Source organism: Periplaneta americana, chromosome 3 (genome assembly GCF_040183065.1).
Source record: "Periplaneta americana isolate PAMFEO1 chromosome 3, P.americana_PAMFEO1_priV1, whole genome shotgun sequence".
Lineage (NCBI taxonomy): Eukaryota > Metazoa > Arthropoda > Insecta > Blattodea > Blattidae > Periplaneta > Periplaneta americana.
Window position 1 is genome coordinate 107,959,006 of NC_091119.1, and position 19,209 is coordinate 107,978,214.

The 19,209-nt window shown below is 37.3% G+C and overlaps 1 protein-coding gene across 3 annotated transcripts in view; it reads right to left on the reverse strand.

The window, feature by feature from the left end:
* Positions 1–19,209, reverse strand: part of LOC138696360 (3'-5' RNA helicase YTHDC2-like) — a 76,314-nt gene that overhangs the window by 47,346 nt on the left and 9,759 nt on the right. For all 3 annotated transcript variants that reach the window (XM_069821216.1, XM_069821215.1, XM_069821214.1), the window contains 6 exons: positions 17,036–17,229; positions 16,013–16,209; positions 13,036–13,202; positions 11,012–11,271; positions 4,149–4,203; positions 1,660–1,837 (listed from right to left, as the gene is read on the reverse strand). In XM_069821216.1, the coding sequence (XP_069677317.1) occupies positions 1,660–1,837; positions 4,149–4,203; positions 11,012–11,271; positions 13,036–13,202; positions 16,013–16,209; positions 17,036–17,229 (1,051 nt within the window). The remainder of the gene's footprint in view (positions 1–1,659; positions 1,838–4,148; positions 4,204–11,011; positions 11,272–13,035; positions 13,203–16,012; positions 16,210–17,035; positions 17,230–19,209) is intronic.

Consider the following 19,209-nt stretch of genomic DNA (forward strand, 5'->3'; position numbering starts at 1 on the left):
TGAAGTCATTTACCTATATTGTGGAGATGAGCTACAAGGCAGTCATGGCCAGTGTTCAGACGAAACATGGCTGTAGATTTCTTGCATGGTTACACACACACAGGAAACGAATATGGGTAAATTATGAGCGCAGGAACACTATTTCGCGACACATTGTAAAATAACTCAGCTCCAGCGAGCTCAATGGTAAAATACTAATTTTTACTCCATATGTGCTGCATTTTTGGTCCCAGGAAAATACTCATCTTTACGAGAAAACTCTTAAAAATACTATTACGTTCTGTGGATAAAAAGAAACTGGTGTATAAAATTAGAGTATATTATGTGGACCAAATAAAGTTTAAATAATCAAGTAATATAATATTGCGACAAGATATCAAGTTTTCTGTGTTTAAGAATCTATTTTAATCTTACCTGTCCTCGATTCACTCAGGAGTTACTGTAATAGCATATAGCATTGTGTCCATCTAGAGACCACACTTTCAAATAGTGAAATAATAATAATTATAAAAATTGGTTAAGTAGCTTCTGAGATTACTTCATACAAACACACAAACATTATCTGTATGTTAATTTGATAAACACTATCCCATCATACAATAACCGTATAAAATAGTGTTAAATGAATAGATTCCGTTTGTTATTGTGCAAGGCCCCTTATAGACGAAGTCATTTGTTTTCACTTCACTATAGTATATTATCATTACAGTCTGAGGTGGCACTGATAAAACACAATGTTATTTTAAAACTCGTGTATCTCGTTAAATATCAGTCCTATCAAAATTTTGCATAGAATAAATAAAACTTATCGGAAATCGTTTTTGAAGAAACTTTTGTTATGCAATATTGTTTATGAAAATCAATAAGCGCGATATTTCGATTTATTTAATTCAGGCCCCTTTATAATCCCTTTTTTAAATAAAGTATTTTGAATACCATACAGCCTAAAATCTAAGTTAGAACAAACTTAATTAATATTCCAATTTTCATATAAATCGGTTCACCCATTATCACGTGAAAAGGTAACAAACATCCAGATGGAGAGAAAAAAAAAACCGATAATTTTACATGTTGGTACCAATTATTTTTTAAAAAGTAAAAATTACAAGAAAAATGTTGGTTACAGATTTATTATTAGTATAGATTTTATATATATTAGATAGATAGAGATAGAGATAGAGATAGAGAGGGAGAGGGAGAGGGAGAGAGAGAGAGAGAGAGAGAGAGAGCAGGGGGGAGCGGGGGGGGGGAACAAAGTCAACTTTTGATATATAACCCTATTTTCTCTTAAATGTCCAATTACAATTAAATCAAGCTGATCTTATTCTTGATTTGAGAGAACATAATTATGTAACTGAGATAGCATGTTCAATGTCGATCCTATTTTCAAGGAATTTGTAATAAATTAATAACAGGGATATGGAACAAAGATACTAGCAGAGAAACTAAAATATGTTGAACAAATATGCTTCAAGACTGCTTTGTCCAAATAAATCTTATGTTAGCTACTAGAGCATGAACATCAGATAAATGACTTATGAGAAGTAGAGCATTCTGAAGTGATTTTGACTTCTCTTCATTCAGAAAAAGAAATAATAAAGGCACCACATTTCTTAATAACAACATAAATTACGGAAAAATTGGCGAAGTCCTGGGTACCTCATTTTGCTGACCCAAAATAGGTGCAGGAATAGCTCTGCGTTCAATCCTGAGGGCGCGCTCCTCCTGTGCTGACTCTGTTACAGACTTGGTCCACTTCTCCAGTTTCAGTCGTTGCTCCTTTTTACATTCTTTCTCTCCCTTCAGTTTCTGCATTATCTTGCTCATATACTTGGTTCTGAAAACAAAATTAAAATCAGGTATTTTGGGGAGAGTAAATATCTGTTTACATACTGGGACAGCTGGGTCGAGAATCGAAAGCAAGTCCGGCAGAAGGAAGGCGCGCTGTGGCACAGAGAGGGGAAAAGCTGCGTAGATGCTGACAGCTTTGTGCCGGGAGAAAGGAAGACCAGCACTGTGGTGCGGCGCGTGGCGAAGGGAGAAGGGGGAAGAAAGCAACTGCGACTAAGAGGAGAAATCCGGAGAAGTCTCGAGAAGCGCCATCCTCTCGGCATCTGTGGAAATTTCCAGGGTCGAAGTTTCGCGAAGTGTGGTTCAACTAATAAATAGAAGACCCGAGTGAGCTGCACAGCCAGTTTAGTTTCGACAGCAAGCCAGTTCAGTTTAGAACAGCGAATCAGTCTTGTGAAGCAGCAGTGAATGTCAAGGAAGCCAGCCTTCGAGACCTGGGTTCGACTTGAGGAGGACTGCAACTGTAACAGCGACCAGGCGAGTGCGGCGTGTCCGAAAATCTTGAGTTCGAGTGCAGCGGACTGTCTCTGGAAGTCTTGGGTTCGATATACTGTGAACTTGAGAGAATGAACTAGAAGAACTAGCTAAGGCAATGAACTGTGAACTGAGAACTGACAGTTTTGTTTTGTAAATAGTGCTTTGTGAACATTAGTTGAGATTAGCAGTACATTGTTGTTCTCAATAATCCAAGTGAATTGTCATTGTCGTCTGTGGGGTGCAATAACGAATACTGTGTTCCTGTGTGGAGTGAAATACCCATTGTTGACGTGAGTGTTTAAATTCAGTTATAGAAAGTCATTATTGTTGTGAATAAAAGCAACATTGTTGTGTGAAATAAAAGTCACAATACATAGACAAAAATATAGGTAGTAATATGCCTTATTATCGAGACATATTAACACAGATAAATAAAAGAACCTTGTTGTGAATGATATGCCAACAGATAATTGTACCTGCTAAAAGTTACCATAGGAAACACTAAATTCAATTTTCCAGAGCTTCAATTCAACCAAGCAGAGAAGAAAGGAAAGAGATGTAGATGTAGGGATCAGAACAAATTTCGGAATTCTGAACATATTATTGCTCTATAATACGAGGTGTGTCCAGAAACTAAGAAATGATTGTGCATAAAGGCCATGCAAGGAATAGTAGCACTTCCTTATTAAATTCAGTCATTGCTTAGCATCAAGTGGAGCATATATGTGAGTAATACTATTCTACGAAAGTTGCTCGGTTTGCTATGTTCATAATGAACGTGAATATAGTGCAGTTGGTGACAAGATTTTTACAGTAAATGCAAAATATGAACGTGGCAGAAATTTATAGGCAGATTGTTGACTTTATAGTGTCAGTGTAATGAATGAAGAAATGTGAGAAAAATGTGTCAGAGGTATAAGAAAGGGAGAACCATTGTGCATGATGAGGAACAAAGAGGATGCCCCTCACTGACGAAGTACGAAATGATACTTCAATGCAGTTATTTACAGCCAGTTGTTGCTGTTTAGTCAACTGTCCGAAGACTGGTCTGAACCTCAGAAGTAATACCATCAAGGCACCACTTATGAGGCAACTAGGCCAGGAAATAATGGGGTAGGGTGGCCAGTTCTTTTTCCACTCCATTACATATATAGCCGACTAGCTACATATTACACTAATCAGACTTCAGATGTATACAAACAATTGTTCTTCCTTTGACACATATCGTCAAATGAGATGGTACTGCCTAATAATAGATCCAATCAATATTCGTACATGTGTATAATTAAATAGTCTCAGAGTTTATTGCACAAAATACAATCAAATTCAGTTGGAATAGAACATGTTAATGCAAATTCTAGATCAATGCAGAGTTTGAATTACAGGAGTTCTTTCATTAGCCATGTTACCTAATAGGCAGTGACGTGAAGTATTCCTGTAATAACATTAAGTTACAACCTTAATAGGATAACAGACAGTGATGAATACAAGATGTGAATTTTAAAATAGATGAGACATGCTGGTGAATTTTTAATGAGGTTCTTCCATAAAGGGAATTCTTTTAATGCCACAAACCTAAGAGAGAGAATCCTGATTTTAATATATTTAATACGGAAATCAAGGTGAGAATATCACCCTATTTTAAGTCACTGTCCTCAATCAGGTATGATCTAGAAGAGAATTCCGGGTATAAGGGCAAGCAAATATGGTAACCACTCCACCAGTAAATGGTGATTAGCCTCAGAGGTTCTTGTACTAGTGATGGGCATGGGTAAGGTCGTGAAAGTTAATTTTGCAGCATTTTGAACATTCATACTCACCGTTTCAGTATATCCTCTAAGAAATATTCCTTAACATCAAACTGCCGCCCAGGGACTGAAAACAAAATAACGGATATTAATGCTGGTTAACATGGGCTCAGTTTTACAAAGCTTCTAGCTACAAGATTTAAGCTGAGAACTTTTCAGTAGATGCAACAAATTCTGCTTCACAGTTTCAGTAATGCCAGAAGCTTTGCCAATGCATTTGTAGCAAGTTCATTTAAATACAATTCAATCACATCTGTTTAATGGTTCTGTGTGTAAGTAAATAATGATTTTATAAAAATTTATCAACACATCTATATAATTTTAAATAAAATATCAGCCAACCACAAGGAATTAACAGACATTTAAACTGTTGAAGTCTACATAAAATAGGATGCATTTAAGATACATATAAAAAAAGGTATCCCCTTCACATGCCATGAAGGCATTGGGGGGCATGAAAGTAGAGCCCCATGCTTTCTGTGATCTTGGCACTAGAATGAGGTGGTGTGGTCGGCACCATGCCCTGACTGCCTTTTACACCCGGGAAAGATCTGGTACTCAATCTTATAGGAGGCTGAGTGAACCCCAGGCCCGTTCTGGAAGTTTGACAACGACAAAAATCCCATCACCACCCGGGATTGAACCCTGGATCTTCCAGTCCATAGCCAGCTGCTCTACCAACTGAGCTATCTGGCTGCCTTTAAGATACGTATATGATGTGTTAATATGCAACATACCTGAACCAACTTCGACAAAGAATAACAAATAACTTGCCAAAAACTGCATAAAAGAGGACTTTCAACATGAACGTCTTGAATTATATTGGGTAGCAAGAAGAAAAGTAGATATGCCAGTTAAGACTCAATATCAATGCATGATGAGACATTGTTTTGTCAGTGACATCAAATCACTTCACTGCATATTACTTTGTTGTTTATTTAAAATTATTTCCAGAAGTGACATTTTGTGTAATTGTTATGGAAAAAGAACAATTTAGCAGACAGTTCAAACTTCCCACTAATAACATAACCATAACAATAAGAAGCTCAATATTCCCAAATACATTCCCTCTTAGTACTCCATGGTTCAGCTCAAATACAACATATTATGTAGGTCCTCTAGAAATCAAACTTCAGTGAACTGGTAAATTATAACAAAAAAGAGGGGGAAAAATATATATTTTTTTCCTAATGGTGGATACTTGACTTTTCGTAATTCACCCATATGAAGCCAGTTCTGTAGACCAATTTACCAACAGAGTCATTGCCCAGAATGCGTCATAGGAGGCTGGTCTACATTTAAGGTGACTATCCATCCCGATTTTTCCGGGACAGTCTCGAATTTAGACCCTCTGTCCCGGATATTTCTGAAGGCATTTTGGGACACCATTTGTCCCGAATTTTGCCTAGATGGTATGATTTAATTTTTCTACATTCATAGTATTGTTTTTAAGGGATACTCTAAAGTTGCCATTGCTGGTGTTGTTATTATATCTCATTCACTTCAAAATTGGCTATCACTCATATTCAATTCAATGTGAGGGGCTGGCAGTACCAGTATACTAACGTGCAGAGATTGAACTGGGAGAGATGTTACGAACCATGTGATTGGCTAGGTGACTAATGTTTTCATTCTATGTGGTATAGTAGCCTGACACTACAAGATTGCATTTTCACATGACTCGTACAACAAGAAATCTCTTTCTCACCAACTGTCGTTCTAAGAAAACATCTACCGATAGGAACAAAAATTACACTAATATAGGAGAAGCGAACAAAAGTGCAATAAAGTTCCCTACAGTCTCAAGAAAACTGGAAGGAACACAAATGGAAACCAAAAAACAAGCAATTGACGAAGCATCAGCCTTCCTTAAAAAGGGCCAACTAGATACCTCACTGAAAAGAATAGAAAACTATATACATCATCACTCATCCTATAGAGACAAAGGACAGCTAAACCTTGGTTTGATCCTGAGTCCTCAAACAGATAAGAGAAGCTATAAAGCTACTGCACAGAGCACAGACAGACATCTTCTAGGAAAATCTAAATCTCTATGTAGAGAAAAAGTAACCATAATTATAAAAAAAACTACGAAAGACAAGGGAAATTAATTTCATAGAACAAAGAAAAACTCAAGCTCAAGATTTTAATGACATGTTTTCCAATAAGTCAGATGAATATAAAAGCAACAAATTGCAGGAAATGTTCAGTCTAGAAATTTGTCACATACAAGCGGGCATGTAACCCACTACATATTTTAGTGAATAACAAACATTTTCGACTAGGTCATCTTCAGGTTTACATGTATGTATGGAAACAGATTAAAATGGGACAAATGACATATAGCAATTCAAATATTTTAGGTTAAAATCTCCACAAGGTAAAAAGACTATATTGAGCTTTGTGGTGACATACTTTACAATTATAACCAATGCATATGTATGTATGTGTGTGTGTGTGTGTGTGTGTGAGGGCTCAGTATCATTAAACATGACTTGTTTCATATGATGTGTATTCTTAAAAACTAGACAAAATGTAACGAATATCATGGGTCGATTAAAAGTTTTAAGTTAAAACATACAAAGTCACGGACTATCTTGTATGATATTGTAACTATCTATACATTTTATAATGATGCATGCGAAGTTTGTGCATGATGAGGTTGTGGCGTGTTATTCCAGGTTAAGCGCAATTCAAAGTAGTTTAGAAGTCTTAATTAACCTTTTTGCTACCAGTCATAGGCATCTGAAAACGCAATATGAAAATAATATTATGGGAGTTTAATATTATGTGTTGGATTTTTAAAAAAAGGAAGAAAATTCTAGTGTGTGATAGTGGTTGCATATTACTTACGTCTGATCAAAACAGAATGTCATTTGCGAAGCAGATATGGAGTGACTGGTGCATGAAGTTTTACAACTGTGTATTACGAGTGAATAAAGCAAATTCAAAGTTTCACGTAAAGATTATTACTTTTTGGTCCTACAGAATACATCTGTTATGGTAACAATTATTATTAGAGGAGAAAAATTCGCTCCACTGCTGGGGATCGAACCCAGGTCCTTGGTTCTATGTACCAAGTGCTCTCGCCATTAAGCTACACCGAAGCTCAATCCACAGCACCAGATCGAACCCATCTCCTCCAGTGTTTTTCCCTTTGGGCCTGACTCCAAGGTGGGCATGTATGTTGACATTTATATTCAGTCAACTGCTATTATACAAGGAGCGCACTCAGTTGAGTGACTTGGTGGCTGGGATTCCACAGTAATATGCACATTGATCATACAGTAATATGCACTGTTGCTTGAAGAATCCACGTAAAGATTATTATTTTTTGGTCCTATAGAATACATGTGTTATAGTAACAATAAAATATTAGAGGAGAAAAATTTGCTCAGCCGCTAGGGATCGAGTCCGGGTCCTTGGTTCTACGTACCAAGCACTCTCACCATTGAGCTACGCCGAAGCTCAATCCACAGCACTGGATCAAACCCATCTCTTCCAGTGTTTTTCCCTTTGTGGCCTGATTCCAAGTTGGGCATGTATGTTGACATTTATATTACGTCAACTGTCATTATACAAGGAGCGCAGTCAGTTGAGTGACTTGGTGGGTGGGATTCCACAGAAATATGCACAGTGATCTGTATAGTAATATGCACTGTTGCTCGAAGAATCCACGTAAAGATTATTATTTTTTGGTCCTACAGAATACATGTTATGGTAACAATTAATATTAGAGGAGAAAAATGGTGAGAGGACTTGGTACATAGAACCAAAAACCCGGGTTTGATCTATGATGCTGAAGCGAATTTTTCACCTCTAATAGTAATTAAATTCAAAGTTGTTCAGGAGGCTCGATTAACCTTCTTGCTACTAGTCATAGGCATATATCATGTTTTTAGATTTAGAAAATTCGCTATAGTCGCGACGCTGTTATTTCCGGCGTAACTCCGCCTCTTTGCTTACGTCTTAGGAAGTGAAAGCTCTATAAAGTCTGGGTAGGTAGTATCATTCGCCATTTTTGTTCTTTCGTTCCCAAGCTACCATACGAGAAATCTATTTGCCACACCGTTAAACATTATCATGTCGTAGCTCCTATGACAATAAATCAAACGCACTGTAATTCAGCAAATAATTGAGCGGCAAATAACTTCTTTGTGTGCTTTCTGCGAACGCCAACGAAAGAGCCAAAATGGTGGGCGATTATATTAAGTATTTATCCAGCCTTAAGAAATGAATAACGTCTTCATAAGCGAATCATAAGACGCACACGTTTAAATGTAGCCGACCTGCAACGCTATTGGGTGCCTGAAATTAGAGCGACGGGACTATAGAAAGCTCAGATATTGTAAACAGATTGTATTAATGAACCACTTTTTCGATTCTTTCAACAAAATCGTCAATCATCATATACAACCTCTGTTGACAATCTTCATTATGCAGTCACCATTTTCTCATACACCTTTCACTCCTGAAGTTTTATCATGCGCCTTACTTATCCTCCGATAAATTTCAGCTGCATGTGTCTTTCAGTTTGGGGGAAAAAAAAGAAAAAAAGAAAAAAAAAAAAAAGAAAAAAAAAAAAAAGGCAAGAATTTCAGTCAGCAGAATTTTGATGGTATGTAATGGTCAAGTTTATTTGCTCATTACAGCAACGGCATTAAATGAAATGGCTTGATGGGTGGCTATTCCACGCTAACCATAAACATATTATGTAAAACTTGTATGAGTGTAATAAATTCTTTCCCTTCTTTCTTGCATTAATTTACCAGCCCACTAGAGGTTGATTTCCAGATGAGTCTCGTATTATTACTTGAATAAACATTTCGTGAACGAGAATGCTACCAAAACAAATTAGAACACATTGAAGAGACTAGTTTGTTGAACCAGTAGCTGACGAACCATTAGTTGAATGGCTAAAGCATAAGCTTTATACACTATGGATTCGAATTCAAATCATAGTGAGGTCAAATGGAATATGTGATAAAGAAAAGTTGTTGAAGCAGGATCTCTCGAAATAATTCTAATTCTCTTACCATCATTTCATCATAATTCATTATCATCCTTATAATAAATGGTGCTCGACCTCATCTTGTCAAATATACCATCTTGCTATCACCAATCCCATCGACATTAAATAACCAGCATCATTAGTTGATGATAAAGCATTATTAACAAACTAAAAAGTGTGTGTGTGTGTGTGTAATGCCTACCCACTTCACTTGCGTGATTCGAGTTCCGCATACTGCAGATAAATGGCAGGACTGTGACCCATTTTCAAGTTGCACACCACTTCGGCAGGCCACGTTATGCATGATGTGTGTCTATGAAGAGTTATGTCGTGTACTAGGGTGAGTGTATGTGTAAGTGTTCGTCTAAATGTAGTGTAGGGAATGAGTGAGGATGATGATGAAGGTGAGGAAGGGAGAAGGGGAAATCCAGTGTCAGCACATAGTCTACTCCTGTTGAATAGCACCAAGGGAGTCGCCAGGCTTAACATCCCCATCTGACGGACGAATCACTATCAACATTAACACATGCCTTCCCTTCATATGTACTGCGGAGAGATTTGGGATTTAACCCAGGCATATTGGTGCACAATTTAGTGATTAGAAGTTGTGCACCGCCATTTCTCCTAGTCCTGAATCGGGAATCGAACCCGGACTGACTAGTCTGGAGGCAGACGCGCTATCACAGAGCTAACTCGGTGGACACAAACTAAAAAGTAAAATTAAATAAATGGTGCTATATTGTACCATATTCTTTAGATCAGCTCAAAGGGATACCTGCAGCAAATGTTTCACTTTACAAATAACACAGACCTGTAAAATTAAAGGTCATAAAAACTTTTCTAAAAATGTATGCTGCATTTATAATTTTTTGGGGCGCTGAATCCAAAACTGAGCTCATAGTTTCTCTATAACGTACCATTTTTCCACAACATGCAGTGGTTACTTAGCAGTGTGAATGTAGTGAACCATGTCCTGGAGCAAATATTAAAGGTATATTACACAAAAACCATTAGATTGTCATAATTAACAACTCACATTCAGTCAAATGCTTCATCCCACCTTTTTCTCTCCATAGTGAACTTGCATTTGTTGCTTTTCCTCTTGTGTGAGGTTCAAGAGATGTTCTTTGTGGCCAGTGTTTTTGTTCCCAATAAATGCTTCTTGTTCTGCAGTTTCATTCACAGAGGAAATATGGAAACTTAGTATACCCAGCTTGCTGACCAAGAAGCATGCACAACTCTCTCAGATCTCCACAGATCATCCAGTTATAATCTTCATATTTTATCTTTGTAAGAACCAGTTCAAGATTCTCATAAGTTTCTTTATGGTCTACCAAGTGACCAAGAGGTAAAAAAGCCTACTTGTTGTCATTGTGCAAAAGCACTGATTACTGCCTTCAGATTTCTTTTAGAGGAATTGATAAAAGTTTCCATTCATCCACTTCATACTGAACATTAAAGTTTTGTATCAAACCAAGATTATCACTGCGGTATACTAAGGCACCCTCTTATGAAAAATAGGAAGTAAATTCCTCTTCTCTACTCCTGTAACAATCAAGAAATGCTCTTGATGTCACCAAATTCATTTCTTTTATTCTGGAGCATAAGAGCTTAGCTTGGGTAATCCTAAATCTCTTATTAAATCATTGATTTCTGGCTTCAGTACACAAAAATACATAAAGGACAATTAAAACTTCTTAAAAAGTTTTTTCATCGCAGGCCTGTATAATCTATGAAATACATCGAGTTGGCACTGGTGTATGAGTGAGTACTGAAGTGTGACACAATACGTAATGATAAGAGCAATAACTAGTATGACCATCTTTACAAAGAACATTAATCATAAACATAGGATGATGCATACCCGAGATTACTGGACAGTTGTTGAAATACTTTGTAAACACTTGTGTCTCGATGGTAGCTGACATGAGGATGAGGCGCAGAGATCGGAATTTGGCCAGTGAGTCCCGCAGCGCAATGAGCAGGAAGTCAGAGAAGCGGCTGCGCTCATGCACCTCGTCCACCAAGATGTGAGTCACAGTGGCCAGAGTAGAGTCACCTCCCATTAGAGTGCGTAGCAATACACCATCAGTACAGTATGTAAGAACTGTCTTGGGAGACACCCTGCACAGATGGTAAGACATTAATAACAGAGAAACCGGTTTCACAGCTCAAGATAGTGAAAAACTGTAAAGTAATCCACTCAAATACAGTTGTGTCTGCATCACTTGAAACAGTATTCACCATATAGTGTCCTCTCCTGTAAATTCTCCATTTCCCACATTTTTCAGTTTATCAGATTACTTTATTATGTTGTTAGTCATAAATATGTCTACTTTTATTTCTGTCAGAATTTTTTTCTGAAAATGTTGATTTTTTTATTGCTGTTGGTACTATATTAATACAAATTTAAAGATATTATTTATTTCCTTTAAGCAAAACATGAGTATAACCAGATGAAATATTAGAAGTATTAATTTCAAAATTAAAGATATTTATTTTTTATCTTTTCCAGAATTGGCATCAAATAACCAATTCTCTACAGGCACAGATTGTGAACTGTATCTGCTTATGTATGCATTATATTATTTTGCTTTTCCTGTTACATATAATACTGTTTTTAAAATAAGATACAATTTGTGTGTCGTAAATGTATTTAAGATATTATAATGTAATTAAATCTCATTTTGATGCTCGAGAATATTCAGCCATGAATAAAAACACAAACACCATATTTTGCATATTAATGCAACAAATTAAAAAAAAAAGTAACACCATTTTCAAACACACTTATTGGTGAAGTTACAAACACACCTACTTATTGGTGAAGTTATTTTGATCTGTTTTTGCATATGAACTTTATTGCTTCAGCAGTTTCCTGCAGCTTTATCTCAAGCAATTGCCCCATTTACAGATGAGTGTATGATTTACCACAGCATGCACAAACGCACACAGCATGGGCAAAGGAAAGTCCACACTTCATATTGGAATTGAAGAGGTAGATTCCAAAGTGTCCTAAGTCCTTTTTTTTTTTTTTAAACTTGCTTTATTCACGTTTCAATTTATCCTTTTCAAGCCTACATACAACTGTGTACGTTTATTTAACAGACTAAGTCTTAACTTAGATCCATTTGAAAAAAACATAGGCAGACACTAAAGGCGTCAAACTTATTTTATCAGTTTTTGTCATTTCTCTCATAACTTGTCATTTGGACTTAGGCCAGTTTGGAATCCACCTCTTCAACTGGAACACAATGTACCACATATCAGATTGTGGGCAAGTGTTGCTGCAAATTACGTCATTGGACCATATTTTCTTGAAGAACTTATTAATGAAACATATCTGGAAATGCTTCGAACTTGGTTAATAGTCCAACTGACTGAAAACTGAGTTATGGATTGGGTAGAGCATCAGCATAATGGTACGATGACCCATTTTGGCTAACTGTTCTTCACTTCCTAAACAACTTCCCAAGAAGGTGAACTGACTATGGATCTCCATCACAATCACCAATAGCATGCTCTCCACGAAGTTTCATTTGACAACACCAGACAACAGCCTATGCGGGGTGGAGGAGGGTGGGATATATCAAAGAGACAGCAGCAATAAACTGCAACAAACTAATGATGGGCTATAAATTGCTGTGAAAGCTGCCTTCACAACCATAACACCAGAGATGTTATGCAAAATGTCACACAGGACCTGGGAGCGTATCCAACTCTGCAGTCAAACTGGAGTTCACACAGACCCATTAGATCAATAGGTGTGTAGGTGTAAAGTGACTTCTTGTCTACCCTGTAGATCTCCCTTCTTTTCATTTTCTTAGAGATGTCCTTCATTTTGACCAAGACTTTTCAATGCAAAGTTTTGTTTCTGTTAGTACATACCTGCTCTCCAATCTAATTTGATAGCCAACAGACTGGCCAATCTTCTCGTCACGTTCAGCAGCAACACGTTCACTCACAGATACAGCTGATATGCGACGTGGCTGTGTGCAGATAATGCGACAAGTTTTGCCTGTACCGAGGCAATGCTCAAGTATAAACTGTGGAACCTGCAAGCACATCACAACTCAAGTAATGTAGACAGCAGAAGACTGTCCCGATGGCCCTTATCAACTTATACCAATTCTTTGACATTCTATTGTAAAAGTACTTATAGCATTTTTTTTGTTGTACTGGCATTTCACTGCAATTAAATGACACGAATGTGAAATACTATATTTAATTCTCTATTTGTCCATCTGTCCGCCCATGTACAATGATTTTCCCTAAACTATTGAATCGATTTCGTTCAGTTTCAGTACCACAGATCAATTCAATGCTGAATGAGCACATGAATTATAATAATCGTTAATGAACAGTAATAGGTCTTTAATTAAAAAAAATTACACAAATGATAATTTAATCGAAATCATCTCTAAACATATATATATATATATATATATATATTTCCTACATAAAATAAAGTGATAAATGAAATGGTATGGGCAACAACCCCATAACAAAACTTGTGTCAGAGAAATTAATTATTTAGACAATTATGCAACCGAGCAATATTTTAGCAAAAAAAGCTGATCTTCACATTCCATACAAGAAGACTCAGCATGTCAACAAACGCACACGTCTGAACCCCTTCCCATTGGATGCAGATACAGGATAAAGAAACTCTTTGTGGCACCTAGAATATGATGTTAATTAGTTCCATGTCTAAAAACACACACCTGTTATATATTTTCGAAATTTTAACGAAAAATTTGCTGTATTTCTAAACACGAGAAGAAAACACATTTGAAGCAGTTGGAAAACTAATTAAAGCTGTCAAGAAAGAGTGTGATTTGTAGACGGTGCCGATAATGAACCACTGACAATGAAATGAGACACAGTGATAACATAATGAGGAGGTTATGTAATTTTCTATGATTGTGTCACTACTCAATCAGTTTCTGTTACTGTTTACCACTTGTGCTGTATTACAATACGGTGTCAGTGCTGTGTTAAAGTGCGTGAAGTTAACATCCTGTGACATAATATGTACAGCAGCAGTGCAAACTATAATGGCTGAGCCAGTTGCTGATAATTCTGGGCTTTAACTCATAAGGAGAAAACCTTTAGAAATAGTCCATTACCTGACATGGACACTTCACAATGTAAGCACATTCCTGTAAAAATCCTGAATGCACTCGATGCTTTATATTAGGTTAATTTCAAATAATTGTCTGTTATACCACGTCATCTGTCATTGCTCTACACGTGTCGATGCATGTCTCATTTTCCAGCGCAAACATACACTATGTGATCAAAAGTATCCGGACATCCACCTCAAAATGAAGTACAAGTTTGGGCAGCCTTCACTGGGAACACTTGCAGTCAATACGGTGTTGGCCCAACCTTAGCCTTCATGATAGCCTTCCTGGGGAATGGCAGCCCATTCATCCCCGAGCGTCGAAATGAGAAATGAGAAGAGATATTGATGTGAGTCGGTGTGGTCCAGCACAATGTTGGCATTCCGAAACATCCCAGAGATGCAAATCAGGACTCTGCGCAGGTCAGTCCATTAGTACGACGTTGTTGTCGTCAAACCACTTCCCGACAAGCCCTACAGTAAGGATGGGTGTTCGGTTGAGTTGAAGACACAATGGTCATCCCTGAACTGGTCTTTGACGATAGGTAGCATGAAAGTGGTTAAAATGTCAATGTAAGCTTGTGCCATGACTTACCAAGTAAAACAATGAGACCAGGCCCCTCCAGGAGAAACATGACAACACTAAAACCCCACCACCCCTGAATTTCATAGTCAGCACTATAAAGGCAGGTAGATGTCGTTCACCAAGCATTTGCCACACCCATATCCTACCATCAGATCACCACATTGTATACTGTGATTCATCACATCACTCCACATAACGGTTTTACAGTCTTCTACGGCCCAGTTTCGACGCTCCTTACACCATGCGAGGTGGCATTTGACATTTGCCTGTGTGATGTGTGGATATGGGCAACTGCTGAGCCATGGGAACCAAGTTTACGCACCTCTCGCCGAACAGTCATGGTGCTTGAAGAAGATCCTGATGCAGTTCGGAATTCCTGTGTCATGGTTAGTGTGGATGATTGACGATTTCGCTGTACGACTCTCTTCAACACTCTGGAAGTCATGGATGATCAGTATGTATGCTTCTGGGTTGTACACAACCCTTCACGTTTTCATTTCAGTATAACATCACTGGTATAACACCAACCGGGCAACCCAGACCGAATGCCACATAGATCCTTAGCTCAGCTATCAACACATTGTATACAGTACATTTCCTTGCACACTTATCAGTAATGAACACAAATTCTCTTCTCGTCTGCCCACCTCCTGTCTGTCTCTGGGGGAAGGGTAGGGAATGCTGACAGCTGCAATGCCGCACCATGCCCCAGTACCTTCTATTTCTTCAGTAGAGAAGTGAGAAGTCGATTTTTTCGTTGTGATAGCAGCACTTATCCCATGTAATTTATAACTGAAGTCAGATATCTCACTTTCTGAGCTTAAAAAGCACGTCTTTTGTATGAAATTCAGAAAGTAAAAGTTTGGGTATACAGTAAATTATTTAATTTTGGTTGAGTCTTTTGAATGATAGTTCAAGAAAATAAACTATAAATAAAATTATCATTGGTGACATGCTGGAGAAATGGATTGTTGTGAAATGTTTAAAAAATATATTTTCCATTTATGTAATGCAATGCAATTTAATCTATCTAGCTTACTACCTTACTTACTCTAGTGACCCTCAAATAATATCATTCAGCATTAAAATATTCTTTACACTATTCACTTCTACACAAACCTCAATGAATCTAGCCGAATTTGGACACAACTAACCTGTGTAGTTTTGCCGGAGCCTGTCTCACCACTGATGACAACCACCTGGTTACTGTTGATTAGGTTTATGATGTCCTCCCTCATGGGCCAGATGGGGAGTGCCTGCCGGAACAGAAGCAACTCTTGGTTTGTTGCAGCATATGGTACTTGTGGAATGCCATTGTTCAGTCGTCCCATCGATTTGTTCATGTCCTTCACTATAATGACATAACACATACTCTGATCATAAATACTATTTACAGAGAATGTATTCATAAACATTCTAAATCCATTACACTTACCTAAGGTAAGTTTATTTCGGATAAAATAAGAAAATAAGTTTCTTTGGCCATATGAAATTCATGGTAAATTTAAGTTGCCCAACCTAACCACAATATATTTACATTCTTTTGTTTGGGGGGGGGGAAATTGCTCAATTGTTACATGTCTGCTGAAAAAACTTTTTCTTCCATTTTCCTAGTAGAAGAAATTAAGGTATGCTTAATTATTATATGGTATTATGACTTATTCAGCATTAATATAATATGTAATTGATTTTATAGTGATATTAAGTGTTCACGTAGGCTTCCGAGGCTGGTGTACATGGTGTGTGGATAAGCTTCAGGGCTTCTACCGCGTTGTCTTGGTGTTAGTGGCTGACATTTCGACCGCTGTGTTGTGGTCATCTTCAGAGCAGTTGTTGGATAAGGAAATAGTCTGCGAGCTCGTATATATATATATATATATATATATATATATATATATATATAGTAGTCTCTTGACAACTGTTAAGGCTGGTTCACAATAAATCGGGAACGGAAACGACAACGAGAACGAGAACGGAAATATTGTTAAAATAAATGTATTTAAATGCGAGCATTCACAATTAACAATTAACTATTGTGAATGCTTACATTTATTTTAACATTATTTCCATTCCGTTGTCGTTTCCGATTTATTGTGAACCAGCCTTTACTGACAAGCAGGCACCAAATATATTATAATTAGTACATACGATGTTACATTATATAAGCATGGTCTCACCCTCAGGATTGAGTATGCGGTCTCTCTCTGTGAGGGGAAGGAGTTCCTGCCGCTCCTTGTTTGTGAGGGGGAACTTGTGCAACAGAGTGTACACATGCTGTCTTGATGACCGCACCAGCTGAAACACTGCATCAGCCTGCACGATGCTTGACCCTTCCCGTTTGTATACTGTCAAATACCGACTGGCACCCTTCCTGGAAAGAAGAAAAAAAAAACAATTTCACCATAATCTATAATAATAAGTCACATTTTGTATTCATTATTAACGTGAGTGAGTTTATATTTCTGTTGAAACCTGATTATTCTATTCCTTTCCAAATTCAATTTTCCTCGATAACATTACTAAGTAGACTTTAACCTTGATGTTATGTTTTATTTAACGATGCTCGCAACTGCCGAGGTTATATCAGCATCGCCGGATGTGCTGGAATTTTGTCCCGCAGGAGTTCTTTTACATGCCAGTAAATCTACTGACATGAGCCTGTTGCATTTAAGCACACTTAAATGCCATCGACCTGGCCCGGGATCGAACCCGCAACCTTGGGCATAGAAGGCCAGCTTTTAACCTTGAAAAAGACCAATTCGAAGGTTGTGATAGTTTTACTCAAGAGATTCTTCATGCCATAGACTGTGTCATGAAAACTCCAGCTAAAATTTGGTTGGCTAAAAGAAGAACCTGTCTGACATATAATTTATGGAATGTCGATATGATTCAGTAAACTACAGCTGATATTAACTATCTGATAATATAATCAATTCAAGGCTGACAGCATCAAAACGAAAAGTGAGTAAACATTTAGAACTGACTGAAGTTTCAGAGATGTTTAACTAACTCAGATCCTCTAACATTAGACTGTGACCCAACAGGAGTGAGCGCTCAGGATTATCCTAACTCACCTAGTATTCATATACATAATTCTGTTCATTATGTAGTATATTCTATTCTATTCTATTACCTTAATCGATCAGTTTAAGTAGCCGGTTATTTACAATGTCTCCACAATTTACCAAAGGATAAAGTGATAATGATATAACAAAACATGGGTAGTAATGGCAAAGAAACTCTACAGATACATATCAGTGGCGGTTCCTCGGGGGAGGGAAGGGAGGAACGTCCTCCTCATATTTTTCTTCCTTTGAAAATAAATACCAAATGAAATATGTGCCTTGTAATTCAAGGAAGATTCGATAATTTTTAAGTTCACAGCTATAAGAAAACCTCGGTTGATCGAGTTTTAAACGATGCGTGCTCATGTGCTGGTAGAAAACTGTGAGAAAGATGCGAGATTGTTTGTGTGGAGGAAAGCCAATCCATTCCTCCTTTATTGCAGTTAACACACATAGACAACAGCGCACTAGCGGCCAGAGAAAGAAGCAGAGTTTTAAAGCGAGTAAATCAACGGAGAGGGAGGAGATACTCCTCAGAATCAGCGCATGGGCGGGAAATAGAAACCGACTGTTCGTGCAGCAAGCTCGCTACCGCTGCCATCTAACGATCTTGCATTCAACCAGACTATAACACACCTAGGAGGAGGCACAGTAAAACAGTTTTAATGCAACGCTATGAAAGACACCATATAATTTTTTTTAAATTATAAATCAAAAATATTCTTCATTACAATTTATATAGGCTACTATTCATGGTTTGAAACTTTGAAGGATATTTGAAAGTTGAAGTCGAGTTTATACAAAACAAAGAGGAAGTTAGTATCACAGATCTTTTTGGCCCCTTAAATTCACTTCCATTCATTGTGTGCTAGACAGGGCAACAGCCAAGTTGTCAGTTTTGTACAAATATATTTTAATTTAAAGTAGGTACTCCAAACTACATTATTTTCAACATAAAAAATTGGCCATCAGCAACTTTGAACAATAATGGTAGTATGACTTTACAAGAACTGGTATTCTTCAAAAGCATGTGATACTGAACTTGTAAAATGTACATGTGGCAACACAGACCACGTGGGTGGGTGCAGTGTTCTCGCTTTCCTCAGATTATTTCCCATTCCCATTTCCGCGGTTCCGATTATGTGTTAGTAGCTATAGTCTCTTCCAATACGTGTGATGCTGTAGTGTGCTTGAAAAATGCTGCGAAGTTGTGAATTTCCTTGTAATTGTTAATTTGTCCAATTATTCAACAATGAATGGAAGTGAAAACATTATATATTATGGAA